Raw genomic sequence first — 17,026 nt, 5'->3', positions numbered from 1 at the left:
CAGAAGTGAGGGCAGTCTAACTTCCGGCCTCTGCTATTAACCTCTACACCGGCCCGGCTCTGCAGCCAAGGCCAGACAAAACTCAACCGCACACGGAGCGCCCTGGGCGGTGGCGGGGCGCCCAACAGGGCCTTAAATGCAAGATCCTCGAGTATGGCGCTCTTGGAGGGGCAAGACCAGATCCAATTTGTTCACCATACTTGGAATAGAAATGTGCAAGGGGGGGGGGGGGGGGGGGGGGGGTCCTAAACATTCACGGAGGGAAGGGAAATCAGCATGGAATTCATCAGCCAAAGGCTAGAAAAAAAAAAAAAGTCTCCGATAATTCAGGTCCCGCAAAGTAAGCGCCCTTGCTAGCACCTGCGGGGCTGCCCAAACCTGGGAGGGGGCCAGACCCCGCCGGCACCCCTCCGCCGCGCAGCCCCTGGAGGCCAGCCCCGGGGGGCGCCCGGGGCCGAGGGCGGAGCGGCCTACCTTCCTCGGCGTCGTTCCTCAGGGAGGCCTCCAGCAGGGCCACGCTGGCCTCGAAGGACACCTTCTTCCGCCGGCCGCCCGTGCTGCGCTTCCGCTCGTGCTTGCGCTTCCGGTGCTGCAAATCCTGCTCGTACTGCGCCCACTTCTTCAGCTGCTGGGCCCGGCGCTTCTGGGCGGCGCGCAGCCGCTCCAGCGTGGGCACCTTCTCCAACAGCTGCAGCTCCGTCAACAGGTCCACGTGGCTGGCCATGGCCTTGGCGCCTCCCCACTCCCCGGCGGGGCGCTAGCGCGGTGCGCCGGGTGCCAGCGGAGCGCGGGGGCTCCTGCGGGACTGGGGCCTCATGGTGGGGCCTGTGCGGGGAGAGAGACACAGATGGACACGCCGGTCAGGCTCAGAACACCGATCAGAGGGTGTCGCTCGCCCTGTGTTCAGAACACTTGCTTTTTCTATTTTACTCCTTTTTTAAAATTGAGATATAATTGGCCTATAACGTTGCGGAAGTCTAGGGCGCAAAGCGTTGATTTGATACACTTATCTATTGGCAATATGGTGACCCTTGCAGCCTTAGCTGCGTGATTACTCCGTCGCGCCGCATAATTACTGCTTTTTTTGGGGTTGCATTGTTATTTCACAGAAGGTTGTTATAGTGTTATAACATATAAGGATATAAGGAGCTTGTTATACTGTTGTAACCCATAAAGGGTTTTGGTCATTTTTAAAGGAATTAATACCATATTTTACATATCTCGGTATTAATTTATAATATGGTAAATACTGACAGATATAATCCACAAAAACAAAATCTCTTGGAGATCCTTAATTTTAAGAGCATAAAGGGGTCCTAAGACCCCTTTAGGCAAGTTTGGTAATTGCCTACCTACAGGAGTCTAGAACATCTTAGTTCAAGTTTTCTTCTTTGGATGACCTTAAATTTTTCTTTTAAATCATGCCTTTTGTGGGTCGCCTAGGTGGCCCAGTCGGTTATGCCTCAACTCCTGGTTTCAGCTCAGGTCACGATCTCACAGTTTGTGAGTTTGAGCCCCACATTGGGCTCCATGCTAACAGCTAGGAGCCTGCTTGAGATTCTCTCTCTCCCTCACTCTCTGCCCTTCTCCCACTTGTGCTCTCTCTCTCTCTCTCTCTCTCTCTTTCTCTCTCTCAGAATAAATAAACAATAGGGGTGCCTGGGTGGCTCAGTCGGTTGAGCATCCGACTTCGGCTCAGGTCATGATCTTGCGGTTTGTGAGTTCAAGCCTCGCGTAGGGCTCTGCGCTGACAGCTGGGAGCCTGCTTCAGAGTCTGTGTCTCCTCCTCTCTCTGCCCCTCCCCTGCTCATGCTCTGTCTCTCTGTCTCTCAATAATAAGTAAGTGTTAAAGAAAAATTTTTTTAAAGAATAAATAAATCACACCTCTTGCTCTCCTAGATTCCTGGACAACACGAAGTCGACAAAATTTCAATCTCATTCCAGTGGGTCCCTGTCCCTCATTCAGCACAGACCCTATGGGTTCTCACACACAGGGAAAGGGTCTTGGCACAATCACTCGCACCTCTTTAAGCCTGTTTTCCCGCCTTTATAATGTTGTAGCCACCTCCCAGAACTGATAGGAATAAAGAGAGCTGACCAAAAAGCGTTATACAACTAACAGCAGAAACAGCTTGGAGGAAGACCAGGGACATGTAAATGCAGCCCATCCGGGAAGTCACAGCAAGGCTGGTGGATGATTGTGGGCTGTTGGGTAATTAGACTGGAGACTGGCGCAGGTCTGCATTTGCATAATGCCTTAATGCCTGCTGGTCCCAAGGAGTCAGGATAGCCTTGGGCTTCAGGAAGTGATCACTGGTCTTCTGGGTTTCCTGCTCTGCTCCCAGACTGTCCATCCTCCAGACGCTAAAGACCAGGCTTCAGCCTTAGCCTGGACCCTTGGGAGCTCAGGTTGGGCCAGGCTGTTCTTCCGGTCCCTCCCAGCTCCCAGTCTGGAGGGCAGACAAGCAAATGGGGAAGGGGCTGGCTTGGCCAGGCTGGAGGGCAAAAGCCCTAAGGGTCCGAGTAAACTTGATTCAAATGTAAACAGAAGCTGAAGGTAAGACTGGCAAAAAAACAAAACAAAACAAAAAACACAAACAAACAGCAGGCCTACAGCCTTTGGTTGCTTTTTGTTTCGTTTTGCTTTGAATACCATGCAATGCTTTATTTCTTTATTTCTTTATTGAGAGAGAGAGAGAGAGAGATGCAAGTGAATGAGGGGAGGGGAGGGTGGGTGGGTGGAGAGAGAGAAGTGGGGCTCACCTAGGGCTTGTGTTTTTACCTGAACCGGGGCTGTAGCTCACCAGAAGGGAGGCGCAAGCCCACCCCACACGGGGCTCGTGCTCACCTGATGTGGGGCTCGAACTCACCAACTGCGAGATCGAGATCGCGACCTGAGCAGAAGTCAGATGCTTAACGGCTGAGACCCCCAGGCGGCGCCCATGCAATGCTTTTTAAAGTAATTTATTAAAATTTTTATTTTGAGATGTTGTAGATGCACGTGCAGTTGTGGCAAATAATATGCAACGTTTACCTAGTTTATCCCTATGATAGCATCCTGCCAAACTGTAGGACAAGATCACAACCAGGGACCCTGACATTGACACAACCTAGCAACCCATTCAGAGTAGGTTTGGGGCGCCTGGGTGCCTCAGTCGGTTAACCGTCCTACTCTTGATATCTGCTCAGGTCATGAGCTCACGGTTTCATGAGTTCAACCCCCGGGTCAGGTTCTGCACGCTGACAGCACAGAGCCTGCTTGGGATTCTCTCTCTCCCACTCTCTCTCTGCCCCTCCCCCGTTTGTGCTCTCTCTGTCTCTCTCAAAATAAATAAATAAACTTAAAAAAAAATCCCTGGGGGCGCCTGGGTGGCTCAGTCGGTTAAGCGTCCGACTTTGGCTCAAGTCATGATCTCACGGTCCGTGAGTTCGAGCCCCGCGTCGGGCCCTGTGCTGACAGCTCAGAGCCTGGAGCTGTTTCAGATTCTGTGTCTCCCTCTCTCTGACCCTTTCCTGTTCATGCTCTGTCTCCCTCTGTCTCAAAAATAAATAAAGGTTAAAAAAATTTAAAAAAAAAAATCCCTGGTTTTACATGAACTCGTTTGTGTGTGTGTGTTTAGTTTTACACAACGTCATCCGACGTGTAGGTTTGTGTGTCCACCACCACGGTCGAGGTACGAACAGCTCCATCACCCGAGGATCCCTAACCTCCCTTCTCTCAAAGCACTCCCATCCTCACCCTTGGCAATCACTAACCTGGTCCCCATCTCTAGAATTCTGTCACTTCAACAATGAGTAGGGTTCCATTGTGCGGATGTACCACGGTGTGTTAACCCTTTACTCACCGAAGAATGTCTGGGCTCTTTCCAGCTTGGGGCTATCACATTCATGTGCAAGCTTTGTGTGAATACAAGTTTTCACTTCTTTGGAGCAAATGCCCAAGAGTACAACTGCTGGCCCATGTGGTAATGACATGATTAGTTCTATGTGAAAACAAGACAAAACTGTCAAACTGTTTCCCAGAGTGACGGTACCATCGTTCATTCCCGCCAGCAATGTATGAGCATTCCGGTTCCTCCACCAGCATTTGGTGCTGTCGCTGTGTCGTAGTTTAGCCATTTAGATAGATATTTTGGTTGCCTTTTTCAAAAGTGGGGAGTTCGGAAGCGCTGTATTCACAACCACATCATCTCATCATGATGGCCAGAGCTGGCGGACCACATATTCACTTCTCCCCACTTCCTCAAGTGATCAAACGCTGAACGCATACCTGCTCTGTGACAAGCCCTGCTTCAGAGATGGAACACGGACTAGCTCTACCTTCTAGGAAACCCCAGTCTGTCTGTCTTCTGTCTGTCTACCAGTGTATCTACAAAATCTTTTAATCCTCCTGGCAATCTAATGAGGTAGGTACTATCATCATCCCCGTTTCACAGAGAGGGAAATTGAGGCACAGAGAGATTAAGTAATTTACCTAGCGTCACATCCTAGCTAGAAAATGGAAGAGCCAGTCCGCCTGGGGTTATGAGGAAGGCTCTCCAGAGCAGGGGACAACCATTAAGAAGGAGGAGGAGGAGGAGGAGGGGCACCTGGGTGGCTCAGTCGGTTAAGCATCCGACTTTGGCTCAGGTCATGATCTTGGGGTTCATGAGTTTGAGCCCCGCGTCGGTCTGTGTGCCGCCAGCTCGGAGCCTGGAGCCTGCTTCGGACTCTGTGTCTCCCTCTCTCTCTGCCCCTCTCCCTTTCACACACACTCTCTCTCTCTCTCAAAAATAAATAAACATTAACATTTAAAAAAAAAAGGGAATGATGAGGAAGAGTAGTTTGCCAGATGAAAAGGACAGACATGGGCGGAGAGGAAGCTGGGAGGTGTTTAAAGGCATGCAGGGGGGCTGACCACCATGGAGGGAATTCTAGGGACCAACACCCACAGTCACAGCTGGAGGAGAATGGGCTGCTCAGCCCAAAAAGAAGAAGGGGCGGGGCGGGGGGGAGGGCAATTTGTGGCGAGAGGCCAGACTTCACTGGGAAGCCCCCTGGTCCACGTTGCATTTGGCTGGCTGCTGCTTGGGTGTTGGACCACACCATGTTTTATCACGCTGTAATGTATTGCTAATGTTTACAACTTGAACCTTTAACATCCAAAATCAGATCTTCAGGTTTTCTTAGACCATCTCAGCACCGGCCACATGGGGCTCACGCGGCAACAACCCGCAGATGCGGAGGAGGACTGTCCCACGCAGGTAGGGACACTACCCTCCCACCCATTACCCCACCTGACCTCCTTCGCTAATTGGCATCACTTTGCCGGCTCCTGTGGTCATCTGAGTTCGCGAGCCCCGTCTTAGGCAGAATGAGACAGCAGTCTCCAAATACCCAGAAAGAAAAGAGAGTCTACGTATCTCCCCAGGGAAGAACAGGACAGGGCGCAGGGGCACAGTGCTGTGCACCTGTCCTCAGAGCAGCCCAACAAACAATTCAGCGAGGGGCTTGTGGTCTCAGGAGGCGGCAGATTCTCCATCACTCACTGGAGAACGCCGTTTCCCCTTTGGTCAGATCGGCCTGAGTATTCCACAAGATTGCTTTTGGCCCTCACATTCTGTACACACTTACTTCTTTTTGCAATATTGAGTGTTTACTGATCACCCACTAAGTGAGAGGTACCAAAGCCTGCCAAGACTAAAGATAAGAAGCATACCAATCACTTATCCTGTTAATTAGAGCACTTAATCCTTTTCTAAGGACTCCCAGCCATCTTCTTAGCCAAGTGTTTCCCTAAGTGTGGAAAGAGAATCCACTCCAAGAAAATTTTCAAAAGTATGGGACAAGATTTAATATCACGGGAACTCAGAGAAAGAGCAAATTCTCTTCTTCGCCTCTTTTTTAATCCATCAGATTTTCTCCAGGAGACAGTGTCCGTGGGGTGCTCATAGACCTTAAACATCATTATAACCCTGTCAATCTCCCTTGTAAACAAAGAGAAGGCGGGCCTCAGGCTCACAGTGTTGGGGATAGAAGGCGAAAACATTGTTTTGTTTTCTGTGGATTTGTTTTCGCAGTTACTGTTTATTTATGGTGGTGATAAAAAAAAATAAATAAGATTTCCTTTTGAAATGAATCCACTTCCGTGGAAAACTAGCAAGGTGGCTGCCAAAAATATGAAATAATGATGGCACTCAATGCTGGCAAAAATTTAAGTGATTGGCGTTTGGGATATCCAGCGGGCTATTGATGGCCAATGACAATTTTATAAGGGAAGCACTCATGTGCACTCATGATTTCATCTGACAAATATTTCCTGGGTATCGGTATCTATCACATGCCAGGACTGTGCTGATGGCTAGGGGTACAGCAGGGCCAAAGACAGGCACAGTCCTTAGCCACTGGATAGATGGCATCAGGCCCCAGGCAGACAGAAGGCACTCACTGCAGTGTCCTCCCTGGCTAGGGCGGTGTGCTCGGGAGGACAGAATTAAGGGCAATTGCCCAGCCCCCTGCAGCAAGGTGAGGACGGTGCCTCCCAAGGGCCAATAAAAGGGGCCAGAGCACATTTTCCTCTGACTTTGCTCTCCCTGCCAGCCCCTCCTGCCTCACCCCTCTAGGTTCCCTGGAGCTGGAGCTCCAGGACAGCTCCCTCTTGACTGCTGGTTTTCAGGTGACCCAGTTTCCCCCAATAGACCCACACACCTCCTCCCACCCCCGTCCGAGAAAACCCTGCTTGGTCTAATTAAAGAATTGCCATCGTGCTGCTAACACAGCAGCTGGGCGGCCCCTAAGGCAGGGCACTTGCCTGGGTGCTGGGGCAGCCCACAGAAGTCCCGGCTCCTATGGGCTGTGGACCGGCCCCCTCCGAGACCTGGGCACACCTGTCCGCACTCTCAGAGGAAGCCCTGGATGGTGATGGGGACGCAGCCCAAACCGTCAGGACCTGGGAGACCAACGGCATCATCAGCACTTAAAGGGGATCCCCAAGGAGGCCCTCATTTGTAGGAACACCAGCCCCACGGAGATATATGAAGCCCAGTGTTTTGTGGGAACGTCCACAAGGGCCATCCTGAAGAGAGCTGGGCACATGTGGCCGAAAGTCAGTGGCGTGGTCAGCGGCGTGGCCAGGCTGGCGAGGCAGGTGTGGAAGCGGTCTGCAGAGGCCAGGTTGGGGTGAGATCACCCAGGAAGTGTGTGTGATATAAGGAGAGAAATCAGAAGCAGGGGGAAATAGGGCAGGTACTTAATTCTCCCACAGGTGTCTGTATGAGGTCTGGGTGGATGAAACAAAAGAGGCTGATGGTGGGCAGCCGGCAGTCTGAGGCCAAGCCACTTGACCTCAGCGGGGCAGGACAGGCATCTGGGGTGAGCCTCGATTCCGCCTCCGGTTTCTGTCTGACAAAATCTGAACTTGATTTCTCTTGGTGCCTCTACTAACCCTTGCTGTCTGCTGAGGGGGAAACTGAGTCGGTATACACCTGCGGGAGCAGGGGCTGCACTCCAGAAAGCTGAGCCTTGAGGGGAAAAGGGTGAGGAAGTTTGCTGGGGCTTGGAGGCAAGGTGGAAGAGGGGCTGGGGAGGACACTCTACAGAACCCCTTCCTCCTTGAAAATAAGAAGACGGCCGTTACAGGAGTGTCGTTTGGGGAATGATGGGTCTCTGGGGAAACCAGAAAAGGAAGAAAGGCATGGGTCCCTTGAAAGACACAGTGTGCTTGCTGGGGGTCCTTGTAGTTTCCCCAGGGTTACTCTGTGCTGGGCCCTGATTGGCCAGAACCTGTCAGCGAGGGCCAAAGCCCAGCCATGTGTGATTGGCTGGGGGGTAGGCACGTGACCTAAACTGCCCCAGTCAGGAGCTCTGTTTTCCTCTTGCCCCTGAAGTGGAAACATGAACCCCAGTTGCAGCCGTAAACCAGCCTTTGGAAGGAACCAATACTTGGGAGTAGGAAGAGGGAAACGAGGGTCCTTTAACTTAGGGGCTTCTGGACTTCCAGAAGGCACTGTTGTCTGAAGCAAGATGAGTGGCCTCTTGCTGGGGCACATTGCCCGATACAGCGGCCTAAACTTGGGGCCCCACGCCGAAGGCCAGCCTCGAGGAAGAGGGGGAAGGCCAAAGCCACGTTCTATCAGGTTCTATCAGCAGCCCCACCCCCCGCCCCCCACCCCAAGATGGGAGCAGGGGGCCCGGGCCTTGGGCCTTGGGACTCCTCAGTCCCAGGGGAGAACCTGGCTGACCCCTCTTTGGACCCGAGCCTAGTAGCGCTTGAGAAAAACAACACGGAGGCAGGTGAATTCAAATTGAAGAGCCTTCAAAATATGAGTCAGACGGTGTCTCAAAGTTCACGCCGTTAAAATGTGAAGATTTTTTTTTTTTTTCCCTTGTTCTTCGGCTATTCTCCTCCACACAATATTGGCAGGATCCTAGAGGAAGACCGTGCGTGCTTTCTCCTCGCGCTTCCTGTGCTGTCGAGCACGAGGGAAAGGGGGAAACAAAACAAACAGCACTGGCTTGCCCTCCTCCTTGGATCTCACTTGGGACCCACTTTCTCTCCTAAAGGATGCACGCCCCCACCCTTCCGCAACACGCATCTTTGAATAACAGCATCGCCACCCCACCCCCCCACCCCACCCCCACCCCGCTCCCCTGCCCCAGTATAAAAATGCCTTACCCATGAGCAAAGAGACTTCCGGCACCCTCGGTGCTCCAACTATCTGAGTTAGAAATGAGCCTGGTCACCCTCAACCCCATCCTCATGGGATGTGATGGACTCACTCTCCTATCCCTGCTGGGAGGTACCTTCTAGACTTCAAGCACAGTCATCCTAGACAGACATTCTGGTTTTAAATCTGGGGACTCGGGTCCCCAACGGCCTGCTCCTCAAGTCTGCCTCTCCCAGCTGGGCTCCTTCATTTGGACATCTGAGTGACGGCTGTGGGCTCGGCCCTGACTTGTCACTGTCTCTTGAAGCCCGTTTACCATGACCCGATTTGGCAAGACTTTGAGGGGAACCAGGGCGAGGGAGGGTGGCAGGATTCAAAAGCCCACAAGTTCAGCAAGAACAAGGAGGGATCAAGTAAATTGCACAACTTGAACTTTCTTGGGAAAAGAGTCTTACCCAGCACCGGGGATAATAATAGCCCAGTGGACCTCTAACTGAACTGGCTGGGCCATATTGGCAGGAAAAGACCAGGCCTTAACAAAAGCCATGAGCTATTTTCCAGGTCTCTAGAGGACAGGGTTGGGATCACGGACGAGCAAAATGAAGAAGCAGGATCAGCCTGGCATGAGGAAAAATCGTCTCACATTGACAACTGAACTAAGCCCAGCCATGGCACAATGCTGGGGTCCCCACCATCGGGGACTCCAAGGCCACTCACGAGGCTGCTGAGAGAGAAGGTCCCACCACCCATGTGGGCTGGTAGGGTGGGACGGTCCCAGGGAGCCCCCATCCTGGCCCGGCAGGCAGATCATCTGTGTTAGGAGCAAGTACTCCATCATGCACATTTGCAGCCCAGAACTTGGTAACCACCAGGCTAGATAGTCTGTAAGGACTATTCCAAATAGACACTGATTGACGATGTTTTGGATTCATCCTGCCCGTGATGGTGAGGCAGCTCACACAGGCTCAGCTCCAAGAAAGCTTCAAAGGAAACCACAGCTCGAACAGGTGAAGGAAAACCCATGCACACATCAGTCTTTCATGCTGAGTTTCTCCCCGCGAACCTGAACCCACAGAGAGGCCCACGTACTTTTGGATAAGAATGTCAAGTGTGGGGGAGGCTGCAGGGGCCAGAGGGAAGGTGCCAAGGATGGGGCACACACAGAGCTGACATGATGTCTACGAACATTAGTCAGTCACAGTGACAGTGCTGCACCAAACAGCCAGGCTTCTAAAGAAGCTTATGTAAGAGCTAAGCACGGGGAAACAGGAGTCAAATTACACATACTGCTTCTCCAGGCTTCAGGGAGTGTGGTCCACCCCCTCTCTTTGCAGGGAGAGAAAAAGCTCCCTTTGCAGCTGGAAGGATCCTTTTCCAAAGGAGGCCACCTGTGGCCACAAAATGCCCTCCTGGGTTACACATTTATTGAACAGGGGATGGCCATTCACACTGGCTAAGCCTAGAGTGGCCTCTGTCTTCTCTGCCTGCCTCTTTCTGCCCAGTAAAGCTTTCTTTTTTGACAGCCCAGGCTAAGCTTTTCTCTGTTGCACCAACTCTCAGGTTAGTGATGGCTACTTGGAGCGCTGTGAAGGCAGGGTTTATGGGGCCATGTGTGACAACAGGAGGAATGAGTGGTGGGATCGATTAGTAATGTCTGCCACGGATAAAGCAGTGGGGAGTGGCTTGCATGCTTACTGAGCACACACCTCGGAGCATGCTTGCCTAACCGTGGATTTCAGCACTTGCCTTTGCCCCGTTGTTCAAAATCCTTAAACACAAACATCTAGAAAGTTATCAGATTGAGTGGAAGGGCCCCTCAAATCGCAGTATAGGTTCCAGTAGGAATCTCTCTAATAATTCACCCTATTCTCTAATAACTTCAAGGGGTAGAATGAAGAACCAACCCCTTAAATTGACTGGATCCGGATTCTAGGAAGTGTATGCTGAGCCAGCTCAAGCAAAGGAGGGCAGCTTGCGAGCTGACCGCCACCTCTCTCAGCTCTGCCCCTGGAGAGTAGGAGATACACATTCTGGTGACCAGATGGGGTCCATTCTTGAAGGGGGAGGGGCAGAGTCACTACTACAAGCCCGGGATCACTTTCTCGTCCGTTCCAAACATCGCGGGTCCAACACCACTGCCAACATAAAGGAAGAAGGGGACTGTGGTCTGCTTCCTAACAAGACCTCTCTTTCCACTTCAGAAACTAACAAGCTCTCTCCTCCCCTTTGGGCCAGGGGTGTTTTTGGCCAATTGGAAGTAGCAGAGATGGAAATTTTAAGGAGTTTTTCATATTGTTTGTTCACTGAGGTTTAGAGAAGATTCCAAGGAAGTGAGGACAGCAAAAAAAAAAAAAAAAAAAAAAAAGAGAGAGAGAGAGAGAGAAAGTCCCACAATGGAGGAAGGAAGAAAGAGGAGGGAAGGTCAAGGCGGAGAGTGGCCACCTTGACCATGCAACCAATAAGTGGTCGAGCTGGGATGTGAACCCAGGTCTGCTTAATTCCAAAGTCTATGTACATAAAGGGAGAAGAAGAGGAGGAGAAGGAGAGGAAGAAGAGGAAGAAGAGGAGGAAGTAACTAGGGAAAACCCTACAAGAACCTGAACTGCTTTAAAAGACCTTCCTCATGGGGCCCCTGGGTGGCTCACTTGGTTAAGCTTCTGACTCTTGATCTCACAGTTCGAAAGTTCGAGCCCTGCATCGAGCTCTGCACTGACAATATGAGGCCTGCTTGGGATTCTGTGTCTCCCTCTCTCTCTCTGTCCCACCCACGCACTCTCTCTCTCTCCCTTCTCCCCCTCTCTCTCAAAAATAAATAAATAAACTTTAAAAGACCTTCCTTATGAAATGCAAGATTTCAGAGAATCCACAGTGTTAGTGATCAGGGAGGCAGGAGGACACTTTGACTAAGAAAACGAACAGCTGAATTTGTACTAAAACAAATACTTAGTGAAGTCAGTAGAAAGTAAAATGTAATGACTTAATGAAACTAAGGCATCGCATCAGAGAAGCTATAAGATGTGTAGAAGAAATTAACCCAGGGATAAACAGTGCAAAGTGACAAGGACAGCGTCTGTCCACGGTGCACTTCCCACGTATCAGGCTCTCTCCATGTAATGGCCCTCGGAACCATTGCACCAACCCTGCAGTGGAGGTATTGTTCCCATTTCAGAGACCGGAAGACTGAGACTCAGAGGTAAGGAACTTGGAAGGAGGGCTGATATTCTGGTGGTTGGTGGCTAGCCTCTCTTCTGACTGGTCTATGCCTGTGCCATGATGGTTAGGTAATTTTAATATCTTCCCTGCTTGAAAAGAAAAAATAATAGCCCACTGTTGACCAGAAGCCCTACTGCTAACATAATATAACAAAAACAATGGATTAACGCATCTTTGTATGTTATATGTACTATATCCCGTATCCTTGCAATAAAGTAAGCTAGAGAGAAGAAAATGTTATTAAGAAACTCATAAGAGGGGCACCTGAATGGCTCAGTTGGTTAGGCATCTGACTTTGGCTCAGGTCATGGTCCCTCGGTTTGTGAGTTCAAGCCTCACGTCAGGCTCTGTGCTGACAGCTCAGAGCCTGGAGCCTGCTTCAGATTCTGTGTCTCCCTCTCTCTCTGCCCCTCCCCTGCTCATGCTCTCTCTCTCTCTCTCTCTTTCTCTCTCTCTCAAAAATGAATAAAGGTTAAAAAAAAAGAAAGAAATTCATAAGAGAAAATACACTTCTGGGACTGTACTGTATCGAAAAAAAATCCACGGATATGTAGACCCATGCAGTTCAAACCTGTGCTGTTCCAGGGTCAACTGTAAACTCACCCTAAGTTTCATAAAACCTGCCTTCCTAAACCCCTGTGGGCCCAGCCTTCCCTTTCTTGGTGAGCACTTTCTCATTTTTACTTCCCCCAACAGCTCCTGAGCCAAATTCCCACCAGCAACTGTCCTGTCTCCTCTCCTCCCCTCTCCTCCCCTCTCCTCCCCTCTCCTCTCCTCTCCACCAGATGAAATTCAGTAGAGTTAGCCAGGAAGTTTCCAGATGCCCGGGGTTTCGCTAAATGACACTTCTGTGCATTAGGTAGCCTTTGAAGTCCCTCTGTCCTGGGTCTGTGACCTCCCAGGTCAGCACGCGGCGAGGAACAAGCCGCATTGGACTGCCTTTCATTACTTTCCTTCCTCCGCTCTTTGATCGCCAGCCAGCCTCCCTTCTGATTCTCTCCCCTTGGCTCCTCTGGAGCGTGCAGCACTCCAGGCAGACCTCTGCTTCCCCTCTGACCAGCTGTATTTCCACCGAACACGGTCAGTTCTCAGTAAGCCACAGACGCGATGCCCTGAAAGTGATGTTACTGTCACAGCTGAATTTGTCTCCTCGCGATGAAAACACAGGTTCACTTCGTGAGCCACTTCGGTCTATCCTCAGACGTCTGGGGCCCTAATCACAACCCTGCACTCAACATTTCCCCCAGCAAATTACCAAAAACCCTCCCTATCTTGTACCTGGTGTCACCCGGGGGGAGCTGGTTTCAGGATTTTCTTCTGGCAGTTTTTCTCCCCTGATTCACTTTCATTTTTTGTTTTTTAACTTAAGACCTCATGCATTTACTCAATAAATCAATAAGTATTTATATTGCCATCTACTATGTGCTAGGCAGTAAAATAAGGGGGCTCTGAGAGTCCCTGAATGAACCAAACTATTGATCAGAAAGGTTCTGCTTTAGGTAATGGCAGAGTAGCCTCTCACATATAATTATTATAAACCACACACGCGCGCGCGCGCGCACACACACACACACACACACACACACACACATCTATGAGAAGGCACTCGGTTTGTTCAATTACAAGCATACAGAAAATAGAGGGGAATCAACACCCGTAAGAAGGAAATGGTGACTTCCGTGTTTTTATAGGGTTTTCCCCAAGGACAGAACCCAGTTAACGTTCATGGTGGCTACAACGTGGATGGAGACCTTTGCTCTTATTGTCTGAGCAATTAGAGGGCAGAATTCAAGTGACTACACCTGGAAAGTGAGGAGACAGGTCTCAGAAAATAGCCACAGGACAGTAGCCCCGAATTCTGAGTATAAATTCCACCCAAGTTTCTCTGAATGACGCATGTATGGGGGGAGGTTCCAAGCAGCTCAGCTAAGACCAAAGGAACAGAACAAAAGATTCCAGCTGTTGTCCACACAGGGGAAACTGAGTTCAGAGTTTGAGTTTGGTCAAGTTAACTGCCTGATAAAACAAACGAAGGAAATCATTACCGTTCTGGGGAACATAATAAAATCAACGGTCTCTTCAAGTCTCGCTCACAATGGTTCAGAATGTCATCCAAAATTACTAGAAAAAAAAAAATTAAAAACAAACAGGAAAACGTGGCCCAAAGTCAAGAGGAAAGGCAATCAACGGAGATCTACCCCAAGATGCCCCAGATGTTGGAAGTCAACAGATAAGGATTTAAAGCAGCTACCTGTAACTTCGCTCAAGGGTGTAAAAGAACACAAATGAGCAAATAGAAACTATCGACACAGCAAAGAAGAAGACCCAAACTCTTCATGAGATCAGCTAAACCCCCACCAACGCCTTCCTCGGCATCCTGCCTCGTGCTTTCCACTAAGGACAGTCACGAAGTTCTCTCTCATACTGAGTTCAGTGACCCTTTTTTGAGTACCTTCCAAGTGTCAGGTATCGGGCAAGCTTTGAGGGGCAAAAACACAACACAGAATCTTAAACCCTGGTCCCAGAGACCAGATCGGTCATCTGACAACATCTGTTTAGACCACCAGCCCCTTCTCAGCTCCTTTCCTTCTCTTTCAGGTCTTCAAGTAGGAAAAGAGAGTAAAGTCCCACTGTGGCCTCTTTCCAGCTTCCAGATCATTCCTGACGGCACCATGTGCCCGACAAAAAGCACACACAGGAATGAGGGGCAGGCTGACAGACCTCCTCAGTCTCCTTCCACAGCAAAAGCATGGTCCAGTGGCTGATTACAGTCAGTGGGTCTGTAAAAAACTCTGCGTACAGACATCAGAGGGAGTCGACGGGGAGGCCCTTCTTCATCCTGTCGTATTAAGAGGTGTTTTCCTTTTTCTCTGTTTATTTTGAGAGACAGAGAGACAGAGAGAGAGCATGTGAGCGGGCAAAGGGCAGAGAGAGAGAGAGGGAGGGAAAGAATCCCAAGCAGGCTCTGCACTGTCATTGTGGAGCCCAATGTGGGGCCCAAACTCACGAACCGTGAGATCATGATCACCTGAGCTGAAACCAAGAGTCGGACGTGTAACCAACTGAGGCTCCCAGGCGCTCCCTGCTTTTTCAAAACCTGTGAAGAAAGAAGTTCTCAAACTCGGCTCCACATTGGAATCACCTGGAGATGCTAGGAACTTAACATTAAGACCGCAGAGCAAGACTACTATACATCCACGAGCACGGCCAAAAAAATTTTTAAGACAGAAAATAGCAGCTCTTGGCAAGACTTCTCATACACTGGGAATATAAATTGGTATACGTTCCCCAAAAGGCACGTAGAAGAATGTCAATAGCGCGGCTTGTGATTGTCCTAAGGTATGTAAACTATCCAAAATGCCCACCCTCAGTAGTCTAGAAAAGAATGGCTCAGTCACACTAGGACTTACACCTAGTGTAACCTCCGCAATTACACCCGTCAGTACGGAAGATTCTCACGGCGTTAACCAAAATAAGCCAAACACACACAACAGTGCATGCTCTACGATTCCATTTAGGTGAAATTCAGCAGCAGGCAATTGATCGGCATAGCGGTTTTGGGGTGGAGGAGCTTCTGGAAAGGGACCTAAAAGGGGCTGCAGGAATACTGGTGAGATTCTGGTTTTTGAGCAGGATCTGGGCATCTGCAGCCAGTGAACGATTCATTCACTTCAGGGTTGTGTACTTTCCTATATTTGTTTTACCTTAATAAATCATTAAAACTAAAAAAAAAAAAAAAAAATACTGATGTGTGTGGGGCCCACCTCGAGAGATTCTGGTTTAATTGGTCTCGGGTGCAGCCAGGCATTGCCATTTCGAAAAGCTCCCCAGTTGGGCTAATGTACATCCAAGAACCACTGTGTTAGAACTTGGCAACCCTCCTTACTACTTCTCGGAGCAAACAGTGCTGCTGCTTCTCCAGAAAAGTCTAAAGCAAGATGTTTTCTGTCGTAACACCAGCAGCTCCAGAGATGGTTAATAGGTGTCACGTGGGGAACGGGGGTTTCATGGTCAAAGATGTGATTTTAAAAATTCTGATGATCAGCTTTTATTGGGCACTTAGTGAACTCCTAGAGCTAGCTTTCTTGCTTCGTCCCCACTGTCTCGTTCAGTTGGCACAACAAGGGGTGCCCAGGTGGTTCCGTCGGTTGAGCTTCCGGCTCTTGGTCTCAGCTCAGGTCTTGATATCCGGGTAGTGAGTTCAAGCCCCACGCTGGGCATGGAGTCTACTTAAAAAAAAAGTAATCATCACAACAAGCCAATGAGGAAGGTACTGTGAGCCCTCCTTTTATAGAAGGGTTGAGCACAGCTCAGGGGGGTTAAGAGATTGCCAAGTTTACACAGCCAGGAAAGCAACAGGGCTAGGATCCACATCCACATTGGCCTTGACACCAAAGCCCATGCTCTGAACCGCTACTCTAGACTGTCTCTCCAGGAAGTGCCTGACTGTAGAACTCACCAGAACTTTCACCAGGCTAATGTGAGCTGTGGGTTGCCGAGACAGGATCGGGGAAGGCAGCATCTCCCAAAGTGGTTCCCTTACCTCCGGCCCACCACAGACACCACTGGCAGAGTGGTCATTCTGAAACTAAGTCTGATGCCACAGCGCTTCCCTCGTAAGGAAGCATTTCATGGCTCCCCATGGCCTCCAGAGTCATGGGTGGACGCCTCAGTCTCACAGCCCATCTGGTGTCTGGCCTGGGCATTTTAGCTTTATCTCTGGCCAGCCCAACCTCCCTCCCCAGCCCCAACCTGCTAACGCTTAATTTTCCAGCTACACAGAACCAGACCGACCGGCCTCACACCTCAGCAATGGTAGCCCCCAGGGGCCGAGACTCTGCTGTCTCGAGACTCTGCCACACACGGATTTACTGCAATCCACACAGCCAGCCTTGAAAGACAGACATGATTGTCCCCAACGGACAAATTGGGAAATGGAGGCTACTCTTGAATGCCCCGAGCCACACTTCGAAAGGGGCAGAACTAGGATCTGAACACAGACTCGGGTTTCTCCGCTCCACGGCCCGCACAATTTTCACTACACCACACCCCCCCTCCTCACCTTCCTTCATTCTGTTCCACAGGGTGGCATCACCCTTCTGTCCCTCCACCTGGCAGACTCCCCATTCTCTGAGAGCGGCTACAAGCACTGGGATCATATCCATCAT

At 50.3% G+C, this 17,026-nt stretch overlaps 1 protein-coding gene across 3 annotated transcripts in view; it reads right to left on the bottom strand.

Moving 5' to 3' along the window:
- Positions 1-17,026, bottom strand: part of PPP1R16B (protein phosphatase 1 regulatory subunit 16B) — a 100,318-nt gene that overhangs the window by 71,796 nt on the left and 11,496 nt on the right. For 2 of the 3 annotated variants that reach the window (XM_078444076.2, XM_078444075.2), the window contains exon 2: positions 475-825. The exons of the other annotated variant lie outside the window; for it this stretch is intronic. In XM_078444076.2, the coding sequence (XP_078300202.1) occupies positions 475-724 (250 nt within the window). In that variant the 5' untranslated portion in view covers positions 725-825. The remainder of the gene's footprint in view (positions 1-474; positions 826-17,026) is intronic. 3 annotated transcript variants of the gene reach the window in all.

The sequence above is a fragment of the Panthera onca genome, chromosome A3 (genome assembly GCF_046562875.1).
Source record: "Panthera onca isolate mPanOnc1 chromosome A3, mPanOnc1 haplotype 2, whole genome shotgun sequence".
In the NCBI taxonomy this organism is placed as follows: domain Eukaryota; kingdom Metazoa; phylum Chordata; class Mammalia; order Carnivora; family Felidae; genus Panthera; species Panthera onca.
Note: the sequence above shows the minus strand (reverse complement) of the source record. Positions and strands in the feature narration are given on the sequence as shown.